This window comes from Homalodisca vitripennis, chromosome 2 (assembly GCF_021130785.1).
Source record: "Homalodisca vitripennis isolate AUS2020 chromosome 2, UT_GWSS_2.1, whole genome shotgun sequence".
Classification (NCBI taxonomy): domain Eukaryota; kingdom Metazoa; phylum Arthropoda; class Insecta; order Hemiptera; family Cicadellidae; genus Homalodisca; species Homalodisca vitripennis.
Genome location: NC_060208.1, coordinates 106456744 through 106471171, shown reverse-complemented (window position 1 = coordinate 106471171; position 14428 = coordinate 106456744). Strand labels below are relative to the sequence as shown.

General features: G+C 32.7%; 1 protein-coding gene across 3 annotated transcripts in view; it reads right to left on the bottom strand.

Moving 5' to 3' along the window:
- Window positions 1-300: 300 nt before the first annotated feature.
- The window catches only part of LOC124354509 (class A basic helix-loop-helix protein 15-like), a 39533-nt gene continuing 25405 nt past the window's right edge, over window positions 301-14428 (bottom strand). The window contains exons 1-5 of one of the 3 annotated variants that reach the window (XM_046805023.1): window positions 12363-12939; window positions 8519-8648; window positions 5511-5710; window positions 3907-4043; window positions 301-3439 (exon numbers count right to left, since the gene is read on the bottom strand). In XM_046805023.1, coding sequence (XP_046660979.1) covers window positions 3340-3439; window positions 3907-4043; window positions 5511-5710; window positions 8519-8648 — 567 coding nt within the window. In that variant the 5' untranslated portion in view covers window positions 12363-12939 and the 3' untranslated portion in view covers window positions 301-3339. Of the gene's footprint in view, window positions 3440-3906; window positions 4044-5510; window positions 5711-8518; window positions 8649-9087; window positions 9191-12362; window positions 12940-14428 lie in introns of those variants that run through there. The other 2 variants (XM_046805024.1, XM_046805022.1) reach the window with 2 other exon arrangements.

Below are 14428 nucleotides of genomic sequence, written 5' to 3'. Positions count from 1 at the left end.
TAAAAAAAAAAACTAAAAATCAAATTGCACAATAACTTTTGTATAGTTAGAAATATGACAGGTGCGTCCTCACAGTGTTTTTGTATATTGTGACCATCCGGACAATAATCCACAAATAGTATATCTTGCACACATACGAGCTCCACACTGCTGACATTAAAACATTACTTGTATAAGACAACAGTTAACATTATATTACCATCACCTTAAGGCAAATAGATCACCTTTGTTATTGTGGCTGTAGCAGGCATCATGTTAAAACAAAGGTATTAGAGGGTTGTTACAAAAATAAAACCAACATTACAATCCAAAATCCAAATTCATTTGATAAAATATCTTATTTACAATAGTATCACTTACTTGGTAACTTAAACTTAATACTTAAAGCTAATGAAAGCATTCGGTACTTATGAGCAAAGTGGACGGAATATTTTGCTATGTTAAATCTCATATTAATTTTGAAGCAGATCATTAAATCCTAAATGTATGAGGTCTGTCCTATAAACACACGAAGTAATCCAATATGGCAACTGCCACGTGATATATCTACACTTAGAGAACTTTAGACTACAGGACATGGCAAACGCTAAAATTGCTTTACACAGAATGTTGGAGAATTCTTCTGATGTCGTCAGTTGCTTTAGTAGTTACTCAAGTTCAAGTTCCTCGGATCACTCAACTGTGCAAGTAGTAAACTCTACCTAACATCTGCCTCTCTCTTAAGACTTGCACCTCTTTCTCTTGGTGGACTCACATGCAATCTGACAACCACCAGTATACAGAACCTGCCAGTGCACACCTTATACCTATAGCCATAATCAATTAATCTCACAAATATTTCCTGTCGCTCATCACTCAGTAATTCCATCAATAAAAAGAAAGATGTTTTTTATCTGAGCTCTACACATTTGTACAACTATACAGCTGACTATGACTGGGAGGTTATATGCCAGTATATACAAAGCTGTACAAGTTTGTATATTGTCATATCAGGAAGTTCATGTGTTTATTGGTCAGACCCATGTGTTAACAAACAAATCTGGTTTACAATGTTATGACAAGTTAATTTTTTTACAGATTTACGAAAATATTTATCTTTTACAATGAAGTATATTATACAAAACAATAGTTTTGCAATTCTAAGGCAACAAAAACAATTGTTGAATTTATTCCACTTATTCTTAAATAACAATTACTATACATAACTAGACCCTGATAACCAATATGGTTCAATATAACTTAACCGACTAAAATTACATAACAATTAATTAAATGACTCCACTAATACAAACATGTTTTAAGAAAAATAAGCTTAAATTAGCATCTTTTAATAAAGTTTTAAAAACATGTAAAATATATTTTTTACATGTCATAAGGAAGATTTTTTTATAAAGTAGAATATTTTGTTTTGGTATTTAGCAGGATTTCATGGAAAATGAAATATTGTGTTTTTACATTGTATCGAGGGTAACCTAGGAAGTGATAAAAGTATGTAAGTAAAAAAAGGAAACAAAAATATATAAATAGTTTTGTTTTAAAGGAAATGTGGAATATTGATGTGAGAAATGAGGTTATGGTAACTATGACTCGATATTTATTATTCAGTTTAGTATTTAATATTGAGTAATTTCTTACAAAATATTTTCAAAACTAATAATTCTTTTACAATGCAAAGGTTTTAAAGTATTATACCTGGGTAATAGTTAACCATGCCTAGCAATAAGGTCATACTCCCATCGTCGTGATACTATTGGAGTGTTCAAAGTCAAACAAATAGTACTACAATCAGCTCACTAGATGGAGATTTTACCTCCCAAAATATTATGTATATTGTGTTACTTATTTTTCTAAATAGCTGATTCCAAGCTTTCTGTGGCATACTTTCTCCCATTAGGAATTAAATACAATAAGAGACAGAAATTAGAAATTAAGAGGAACAATAATTTAGTAAATACCATATTTTTGAGCTTCGTAAGTATTTTTCAACTGGGTAAATATTAGGTTTACACTATACATTTCATTGATAAAGGTGTTTAATCATGCTGAATGTTTAAATATTCAGCAATTTAACTGAACTGTGTACAAAATCACTATTTTGTACCCATATGTTAGTTGATTATGCATTTGGGATGGGGGGAGAGTCAAATATTTTTAAAAGGAAAAAATTACACAATTCTAACATACATACAAATTTTATATACATTTCCAGTAGACCACAATCTGTGCAATATAAAGGAATTGGAGAAAATACTTTTTACTATCTATTTGGTTGTGAAGAAGAAATACAATGCGTTATATGTTTGAGATTTAATTTCTGTTGATTTTTAGACAAACAATAGATCAGTAAAATGGGAATAGTACCTTGGTAATTTATTGAACACTAAAAAAGTTTGCAAAAATATATGGGTACTAACAAAAAATAATGAAATATGTCTTTGACTTTTATTTGTTTAAAATACCCTCCATAGGCTAAAAACAAATGGTATCGAGTTTTGATACAATTTATAAAGAGTACACTTTTGTTTGCATTTGCACAGAATTCTGATTGAGAGTAGGTGTTGAATTTTAAAATGTATAATAGCTGAAAATCTTTTGTAATACCAGTCATTGCTTATACTACATGTTTTGTATCCAAATCAGTGTAGTTAGTAATACTTACATTAAGTAAAGTAAATAGCTATTCAAAACAGAAGCTTAAACAGATAATTCCTGCGATAGTGGAATTCCTTACATGTGGGCTCTAAAAACTAGTAGACAGTAAGAAAACAATGCAATGACAAGAACAAGAATTCTTTAGAAGCCTTTAACTAAAGAAAATTACATTTAAATCATAGCTTTACTGAAGTTAATGAATTAATTTTTTAATACCAGATTTATTGTTCTGTAAGATGTAATGTTACTAACACAGTTTAATAAAATTCATTAAAAATATGATGCAACAGAGTTTTGAAGTGGAAGGATAATCAGGAAAGTTAAAGGTTGCACAAATCAGGGTGTCACCTCAGTAGTACTCATTTCTTTTTTAGTGTTTGCTATAGAAACCATAAATGTTTGTGTTCCACCTACCGTGGTGTTGTCACTACCCTACCCACACAGCATGATCAGAGGGAAGAGTTCTCTATCACTTCGTTCTATATTCAGCAATACCTTCAAATGCCACCCTATTTGATACTACCTTTATCAATGTCATATTACATGGCAGTAATCAGCAAGAGGCAATTCCAAATCCTCGGAGCACACCAAAGTACTGGTCTTCGCCAAAAGCTGTAGAGCTGTGAGGTTTTCCCAACGAACACGCGTGGAACGACTGAGAAGAACAATCAGGAACTAAGAAAGAACTCATGTGGTGTTGTCACAACCGGGTGGTTCCAAACTCTCCTGAAACAGTGTGTTGTTGTTCTGTTCCTCTTCCTCATTTTCATTGTCAACGTGAAGAAACCTGTATAGAGAAATCAAGAAATAAGCATCAAAATGGAGGAAATACAGAGTTGAGAGATTTTTATGTCTTGAATACGATTTCATGAAATTTTAAAGGGCACTCATTTATATTTTATAACATTTAAAATAATTTAACTTTAGGTTATTAAATAGGGCTGTGAGGTGAAAGATTTAAACAAATTTCTTATATTAATATACTTTTGAATTGTTGTACTACACTCATATTGTTGGTGAATGGCTCAATTCCTTCTAAACTAGTTATGGCACAGTGAGGCTGTTATTATGTTCAGTGCCATGATGTAGCTTTTGAAATACTCTACGTGTAGGGCTTTTCATCTCCTCTCATCTCACAAATCATGTTCAGTGCCATAACATAGTTTTTAAATATGTATGTGTAAGGCTTTTCATTCCGTCTCATTTCACAAATTACGTTGGTCAGTGCCATGATGTATTTTTTTAAATACTTACGTGTAAGGCTTTTCATCCCCTCTCATCTCACAAATCACGTTGGTCAGTGCCATGATGTAGTTTTTGGCTAATGTCAATGTCTCTATCTTTGACAGCTTCCTTTCCATCTTGACATGGGGAATCACTTCTCTCAATTGCTGAAAAACCAAAACAGAGTATTAATTTATTGCTGTATAGAGCTGAGATGATAAAGAGATAAAAGTAAGTTGCCAGCTCATGAGATAATGTCAGCATTGAATTGACTAGAGGAGAGAAAAATAAGGATGTAATCTGTAGAAGGAGAATCAAGGGAGAAATTGTTGCAAGCGGATTAAGAGGAAGTAACTGAGATAGTTTGGACATGTGAAGAGAAAGAGGGCACAAAAATTTCCAGAAAAGATTTATGAGAATAGAATTATAGGAAGACGATCAAAAGGAAAATAGTTGGGTGAAAAAGGAAGTAAAGAGAACTTATTGACTTATTGTAAGTTGTTTAAGAGGGAAAATGGGAAGATAGAAGTTGGGAGGTAGTTTGTGTCTAGCAAACCTAGCAACACTGGGTACGATGATGATAATTTTATAAAATGATATGCTAATTAAGATATTAAAGAGATTTGTGTAGCCTGAATTATAAACATCAGTTTACAAGTATATATGTTATTGTACTTACCAGATAGTTATTTGCACTTTTCTTATCAGTAATTTCTAATACAATCTATTTTTTATGGTGTAAATAAAAGAACCTGTGAAGGAAACAGGATTTTTCTGGACATTTGCCATCATCCAATGATACAAACAATATCCTGTTTCCTTCACAATCCTTTCATCATCAGAAGCAAACTTCGAACAAAGAATAAAAAAACCTTTGATCTCTTATGAACAAATTGTAATTCAACTTTAAAATACTCACAAAAAATGTTATAATTAATGCCATACAATTTTCTCTTCAATCTCACAATCCATCCAATACAATTTTTGGATTGAGTTATTTATTATAGTTATATGTGATTAATTTATTAATTTTTTATATAAAATTTCTGGAAGTGAAATAATCCAGATTTTTAAAAACCTTTAAAAAGAACATGAACCTTTAAGTTATAGTGTAATTTTTGTAATTGAATTCGTCATGGTATATTACTGCAGCAATAGTTTTAAATTAAGCTGTTTAATCTGATAAATTGATGGCTAAATAGCATTGTACAATAAAGACATACATATAATTTGTTTTTATCATTCTGAGCTTAATTAAATTATATATTATTGTTAGACTCTTAGTGAGGATGAAAGTATTCTGATAGGGAGTTCCATAATATTCAGCACTGGAACCTTTTGTACGCACTGAATGGACTTGTAAACATTTTTATGTAATGTAAAAACTCTAGAAATAGAAAATATTTTTACATGATACAAATTTATCATGATGATACACATGTACAATAGATGAAAAAATGTGATGTACTATTATGATAGAAAGTCAGTTGATCCTTTGAATTAGGTGTAATTAATTATTAGCTTATTTTCACTCATAGGTGAAAACCAAGCAACTTAGTGCTAAATCTAAAACATGTGGCTTTTGTTTTGTTTTGGTTTACTGTAAGTTAATGCCATAAGTCTTTTATACCAACCTCAAAAGCGTCATTCAAGGAGTGCATCCTCATCCGTTCACGCTCGTTGCTCTCTAATCGCCTCATGTTGCGTTCCCTAGCTGAGAGACCAGGTCGCCGCCGCCTGCCAGGGGTGATACTGCCACCACTGCCACCTAGATAACGCCACTTTGCTCTCACCGACCGTCTACCTCCCCCCTCACTGCCAGAACTGTCTGAATCTGAAAGAGAAATTTAATTGATCAACAGTGCAAATGCTCTGAACATGAACAAAATATCCTAAAGTTATGTATGTATGAATGATTTGAAGTCTAAATATATATGAATGACTTCCAGGATAATTTTATAATTACCTGCAACACAATTTCTTCTCATAATATTAAAAAAGTTAAAATATTTACTTTAAATTTTTAACCCTGCTTCTCTTATAATCCCGGAAAGTGCTATAGGTAGACCGTTTACAAAAAAGACCCTGCGTGATTTGAGTTCATTCAGGGTGGGGTAAATACCCCTTCGACGCCGAGATGCTGCCCTCTCTCAGTATCCCCACTATTCCTTGGCATTCGTTCTATCGGATCATCTGATTGATCCGGCTCAGTCCGTCTCGTTCACTGCTGCGATTCGTTCAGTTGAACCGGTCAGTACAGAGTTACTAGAGTGCTAGAGCATGTTATACTGGTCATCGTGTTGACCGAACAAAATGAACGACTGAATATAATGACCGAGTGAATGAAAGAATCCGCTTGTATAAGTGTTCGAATATAGGAAGAAACAACATACGTACAGCGAATGGATAGATATATAACAATAAATGTATTGTTTTAGGAATGTAGTAAATGTAAATAGATCTATTAAAACTGTTAACAACTGTAATTGTAAGTTACCAGATACATTACTAAATATTTTAATTGTTATTACTTATAATCAATGGACTTGGTTGATTGATATGCCTTTGATTTATCATAAGTAAGGTCATTCCCTTACAAATTTTTTAAATAAATTATTATTTTTTGTTAATAAATAACAGGATATTTTATATCCAACTGATTAACTTCCACCACTTTTCATAATATCCAGACTCCGTACTCACCCTGTTGAGTTATACGATTATGGTTTTATTCTTAATCGGTTAGTAGTGAACGAAAGGAACGGCTGAACAATTTTGGGGACCTAATGTAACCTATCGCATAAACTTTATAGTATTAGTTAGTTCTATATGATGTTAAGCTATTTTTCATGGATAAGGGGTTTTTAAGTAACTTAATTATAATATTGTAAGTATTAACTATCATTATCAATAATATATCTCATTTGAAAAAAATATAACATTTATTCAGTTGGCAGGAAAAAGTGAAAGAAATGTTCGAGGTGAACGGGTCTTTTGAAACACTGATTCGGATCACTTGACTGAACCGTTCGAATTGAACGGGTAAAGACTGAATGACACATCTCTATTGGCCAGACACGTGGAGACACGATCCACACAGCTGATAAACAGATACAGGAAGGTTCTGGTCCCATTCCCCACCACAATCCCCCACCAGAGGGGGGCTCCTCCTGTGCAATACTGCTCAGAAATTTGCTTCTGCGCAGGTTTTGTTGCAAGCGGTTTATCTATAGTAAAATGCATACTTGAATTTGTATATACTGTAGTAAGAAGCTAATATATGTATGATACACACAAAAGTTTGTGACTGAAGGAAGCACAGATTTAAAAGTAATTTCTGGAGGAAGAATATTAAAACTTTTCTTGAAATATATAACAAGATTTAGAGTAATATTTTTTTGATTTAAAGTACAAACTGAATAACATTTTTTATCTAACACAATGTTAAATGTTCTGGAGAGATTGAGGGTGAATTTTACTACCTGCATTCTCTATCACATAGCATCATTAATTTTTTTAACATGTCACTAACTCTTATCACCACCCAGGTTCTCACTGTCAACCTGCAGTCGTTTTAATGATTTTTACTGCCATTCACTATAAAAACCAATTTCTCCAAAAATATAATTTTGTCATTTCATTCTCTATCACTATAGAATCTACTCGTACATTTAAATCATTGGGAAATTTTATAAGGAAAGTCTCCTGAACATGGCCCAGAGTTTTGTAACATAGTTAAGAAATGGGAGGGTATAATATAGTATACTTCATAATAGAAGACACACACTCACACATATATATATATATGTCATAGTGTATACATTATGTTGTTGTATTTTGCTGTTTCTACATTACCAGAATCCTGGAAGACCTAGATGAAGATGTGGTTTAGGTCTACATAATTTTATTAGTATTTTATACTAAATAAAATATTTATTTCAGAGAAGTTTTATTCAGATGTTGTTTTCCATTTTTGTAGTTTCACTGATAGGCCACAACAGTCAAATTGCAATACTTAACACTGTTCTTTTCATAAGAAATAACTTTTTTACATCAAAACATGATATTTTTAAGTAAAATTCAAAACGAATTTTAAACTATTGTTAATGAAAATATTCACTGCAGATATTAATAAGTTAGGTGCACATTCTTAATGTTACGAAAATAAGACTGTAATTTGTGTAATTTGTATATGGTGGCCTGTAATAAGGTCTACATTCTTTAGCAAAATATTGAAATGACCAAGAATTATTAGAGGAATCAGTTTTGGCAAGCATCTGAAGTACTATATTGTATCAATGTAACAAAGCGGTTTAAAAAATGTGGTTTTGAGATTACGAACGTGAAAATCTTAAAAACTAAAAAATAATTTTCCAGGTATTTCCTGCATACTAATTCTGTATGCCAAACCTGTTCTAAGCCAGAATTATTTTGTTAATGGTCTCATAAATGTATATAAGGATGAACATTTTTCAAAAGCAACCTTTTTATTGTTTAGGAGGTCCCAAAACTGACGTTACCTAAAACCAAGATATATTTTTTATCATCGTAATAATTATGTATTGGAGAAGTAAAAAGTGGAAACTTGATGGAAAGCACCTGTAGGATATCAGGCAGGTTAGATGTTTTGTTGGTAGCGTACCTTGTACTAAGTGTTTGGTTGCCTTATCGCTGGAGTTGTCAGACACGTTACCATCAACCTCCACGTCATCATCCTCGTCCCAGTCAAGTGACCGACCACTGTCAGACCCCGCCACCTCCCCAGTTTTCATCTGGAAACAGAACCATATGATTTTCATTCACCATCACCACATGTGTCATTAACTTGCTCACTTATTAAATTAATAATTTGATCTATTTATCAATATAAAAAATTACATCCAAATCTTATTATTTGCTTATTTGGCACGAGCTCATAACTTTATAAAATTCCAGTGAGCATCTCAGATGTATTTTAAAAATCATACATGTTTCAAAGCGAGTAGTTTGAAGAAATTAAACTTTGTATATGCTTCTGTTGAATTAGGAACCATATATATACAGTTCTCATGATCGTATTGGGTAGTGAACCTTGGTTTTTATTCTAGACTATTGGTAGACTTTTAATTGTTTTACAAATTAAAAAGTGTATGAGGGAGTGTTTTGTATATAAAATCAAATAGCCTCTGCCGAGTCTAATCTGAACGATGTTAAGATTTATTACAACCTCACCCAAAAAAAGCCATACAGGATTGTGTCTTAAAAAACAAGACGTCTGAGGCGTTGCCACGCCCGGTCACCGCTGGAAACTATGGAACTGGAAACCCAGCCCGTTATAAACTGTTCCAACTCCAGCCTGGAGAAATGTCAAGGTCGCTGTCTCAAGGTCGCGAGAACGGATCTACTGTAAAATACCAACGAAGGTCGCTTGCTCTTTTAACGTGGATGAAGTAAAGAGCAGAGGAAGCGTTCCAATACGCTATTAATAAACATAGTTTTGCAATAGGCTATAGGTACAATATTTATAGTCTTGTAAAAAGTCCACATGTTTACATCAAATGCCACGATTGAGACGGTAAGGCACTGTTTTTGGGTTATTATGATGATGAATCTACGAAATGACATTTTGATCTTCATTTCAATGTCTGCATTAAGTGGACGGAGGTTTTATTACATTTTGATTGTAATGTAAAGCTGTTAATTATGATTTAATAATAAGCAGACAATTTTCCGATGCAAATTTTTATTATGTGCGATGCTTTTCGAAATCCAAGATTTCGTCCAGACGATCCACAAATATAATAATAGCTACATGAGTCGCCTGAAGATGAAATCTTTTATTACAAAGAGCCTCGTAAAGCTCTAATGATGGTAAGTGTAGATTGTAATGTGTGCTTATTATTAGTTGAATTGAATTTAAGATTTTTCAATTGCTCCAAGAATTTTCATTCATGATATTGTTAAAATTTATGGAAAACACTAATTACAATCAACTCCTGAAGTCAGTGGAGGTTCAAAATATTTAGGATGTCGCTGGCATACAGAATTTGCTATCTATCTAAATCATAAATCTTTGCCCATCCTCTCACCATAGTAATAATCATCGAAACAACAAACATTGACAATTTCTCTTCATCAACTTCAAACTTCCCATTTAAATCATATACAAATGAGTTCCTTATTTGCGCAAACGTAGTTAGTCGTATTGAAAATTAAAATTTGTTTGGTAGAAGTAATATACGATATATTTAAAAGTCGCCATATTAAATAAAATAAGTTAAACATTTTAAACGGCTTTTTATTTATAGATTTAAATCAATCAATCAATTTAGTTAGATTACAACTTTTATAATAAGCATCGACAATCTCAATATTGCAGCACAGTATCAACTTCAAGTATTCTATTGTATATAAGACAAAAACGTTTTTATTTAACAATCACTAATCACTTGCTTAACAATTTTCTGAATGTTAATGTTCATTTTAGCTCCGCTACACCTTCCTCTTAGCGCAGCGTCTGAAATCTGACGCTTTCACAGATTTAACTCCAGGAATCTGGAGTCATGTTCATCTGAAGAGGTCTAAAAATGGCCGGCTACGAATAAGCTCAAAATGAGCTCTGTATAGTTTCGAAATCAGAGGACTAAGTGGAGGGTGTACTAGAGCGTAACTCAAAATTTGTATTAAGTCATTCGCGAAACTCAAAATATACAGTTTAAATAAAGACTTGTTCCTATCGATCATGTATTGTCTTGGAATATATGCTAATATATTATTCAAGATTTCAAGATTGAGATGTCTCATGTATTGTGTTCAAAAATATATGTATTAATTGTTTACGTTTCCGTTGTATAGTCCAAAGATATGATCTAATATTATGGGATGATATAAAGTTAAAAGAAATTGTAATTGTCTAAAGAGAGCTGTAAGAATTGTTTCAAAATGAAACCAATTAGACCATTGTATGCCACATTCCCATTTATAGTTCAAACAGTACGGTGCTTACTGTAATCAATTTGTAGTTAATGTCATGTGCACATTCTGAAATATACAGATAAATTAAACTTCCGATCAATATTCATAACTTTAACACCAGGAATCGAAATTATCTTATTTATTGAATTTAGCGATCTAACTAAAATCATGAATAGTTTTAGTAGTATTCAATCAATTCAAGCCATTAGTTCATAAATCTCTTTATTTAATTTTCAAAAAGAACCTTATTACAGTAGCTGGTTATGGAGCAGCAATGAAGCGTTCTTTACAGTTAGTAAAATTGTTTTTGAGCATGGTTTGGCCTTTAATGTTATTAGTATTATTTTTTTCTCAATTATGTTTATCTTGGGCTTACAAATTAGTTTTATATCTCAATTTGTTGTTATTTATATATTGTTAATGTTATTTGTTTAATAAATAGTTACTTAATTATTGAATTTTAGTTTTGTAATCTTATTAATGTTATTGCTTCATCATTGAGTAATTTTCTTACTTATTTTAAAGTACTATTAAAGTGTATTAGTTGATAAATATATCTTAACCACAATTTAATGCAGTTTATTAACATTGAGAAAATTCATAACGTAGTTATGGTGGGAACATTCGCATCGAATCAGCCCTTCCCACCACAGCTGCTTTATGTGTGGAAGACACGGTTGCTCCACCGTGCTTTGGGATCGGTAAACGGACTGTAGGTCCACGTCGTAAAACTGTCGGGGCCTGTCCACGGTCCCGACCTGGGACCCACTGTCCGACTCTTGGGTTTCTTTTAACGAGGGGTTGACAAGGGATCGTCGTACTCACTCTGCAGCACTTGAAGGGATGTTTAGAGATCTATACTCTATCTGCTAAATATTGTTCAGTAAACTACTGTGAGATTCGTTTTCGCGCCGACTAGCAGAACACATGTGTAATTAATTTAACCACTATTTTTTAATTAGTTTACATTTGGTCTTGAAAAGCACAGAATAAGTTAATAATAACAATAATTCTTATTTTAACCTCTTATGGAACCACTGTAGAGCACACAGTAATACACAAATTCAGATTAGAAAATTAAGTTTTATAAAAAGTCGAAGCGATGCGGGGGGGGAGTTCGTTTTGAACTTCTTGGATCTTCATCGCCGACTATTTTTGGACCTCTTCAGACGAACATGACTCCAGATTTCAGGGTCAAGTCTGTACCAGCACCAGATTGCAGATGCTGCACGTAAGAGGAAACCCTTCCCACCATGGCTGCTTTATGTGTTGTAGGCAACAAATGCTGAAGAATGAGGAAATTAAAACCTTTCACTGAGCGCGTGTGTGGATACGCCTTCGTTGTTACAATCTTGTCGGTAATTATTGCACTACGGTACGTTAACTGATTCGACACGGACTACACACTAATCATAACATGCGTTTGGGTGAGAGTGTATTTTTGTGACATTGATTGTAAAATAGGGGCTATAATTTCAGAATTCTTTGCCTATACTGTATACGTAATTATTATTAAACTGTAGATTAATTACCAAACCAATCCTTTGTAGGTCCCGTAGTCTTGATACTCTTTCCTTATTCTCCACGAATTTACTTAGGATCTCAACAGCAATCTGGAGAGAACTAAAACTCACAAACTAAATAAATGCACAAGTTTACTTAACAACAAATAAGCACTCACTACACATGTGTGACCTGATATTTTACACGAGGAAGTTGTTCTGTTTACAACCTAATCATGAACTGAGTCAATATTGACGTAAGATGAATGCACAGATAAAGAGTTGGCACGTTATTAAACGTTTGTAGTGAGTACTTGGGAATCGAAAAGACATAAGGGCATTACTTGTACGCTCCTGGGACTGTACAGTGTGTCTTATAGGCCTCCCTAATAATAAACTGAGATTGTGTGTAACATAAGAATAAACGAAATATTTTGGCAAAACCCCTATATTATCTAGTTAAGCCTGTCTTCTGTATAACATAGACATTTGCGTAAGATATAATTGTTCATAACATTTAAAATGTCAGAGTTTCGATTATGTACGAACATGTTTCTTATAAAGACAGGTCTTAATATTAAATAGAGAAGCCATATTTAAAAGATTTCATAATAGCAGTTGTAAATACAACATTTCAAATGTACTTACGTAAGAACACAATATTAATGTAAAAAAACACAAAAAATAATTAGCTAGCTACCTATTTGTTATAAGCTGATAAGATATAACTAAGAGAAATGATTTTATACATATTTATAAGGTTCTTTTCCAAGATTTTACTTCAAAGGTATGATAAACAGAGATGTTTGCTGTCCATCTCCAGATATAATAATAATAGTGTTTCCAGGAAACTAGTATTTACACATAAATTTGCGTTTATTTCACGTTTTTTACGTTTGGACAGAGATTTAACATTGATTTTCTTTTGTACCGGAAAGTGAGCTAACACACACACACACACACACACACACACACACACACACACACACACACACACACACACACACACACACACACACACACACACACACACACACACACACACACACGAATGTATTGATGCCTAGCATCGTACAAAATAATTTGTGCCCTACTTGCACAAAAATGTGTATATTTATAAGAAAATGAAAAATAACTCAACTCAATATACGGTTTTAAAATTCTGTTTATATCTTTAATTTGGAATTTACTTTATATAAATAATTACGTATATAATTAGCTTACGAAAGAAAGAAACATACTTTTAATGAGATTATTTTTACTACACCCTACTGTAGATAAATGTATGCAATTTTTAGGAAACAGTAGATTTCAATAGACTAAATGCAAACCCCTCTAAAAACATGGAATAATAACCTCCAGCACATAAAAGTAGACTGTAAGCGAGTATTATTAACGGTTTAATAATTAAAATAATGTAAATTTTAATAAAAATTATCAAAGTGGTTGATTTAAATATAGGAAAACGGCCCCCGCACTCTCCTCCGTCAAAAGATGCCCATACATTCCATGCGACTGGTTAATTATTTCCAAAATACTAAATCATCATCTTCCCTGGTACTGACGAAGAGACATGGCTGCAGAGCTGTAAAATTCCAAACTTTATTGAATCCCAGTTTAGGATTGGCTTTGACATTTGGATCCGGTGATTTGGAAGGACTAGTTTTCGGCGAGACCCGCCCACCGCCCCAGATTGGCCGCTTTCCAGAGGCCTTCGCTGTCGCAGTAGTAGAGGCCCTGGCGGTGTGTTCAACGCTCTCCAGCTACACTTTCTCTACTCTACATTGTTGTTGGTTATAAAGATTATATTTATTATAGCTCTAATTCCTTTATAAATAATTTATATGAATTACTAAGACTAATAGCTACTAATAGTAACAATATTACTATAAGTAATAGTTAATACATTATTAGTTAATACTCGTTGGGATGGTTTTGACGTTCGTAGCGGAACTTCCACTACATATCATTCGAACGAATCTGACTAGCCAAAGTCAATTGCTGTATATTCAATTTCTTCCAGAGAATTAGATGGTACCCAGATCAACATTTAAAAATTTTCGCAGAACAGTCTCAGGCTTTCATTCCTATAAAAT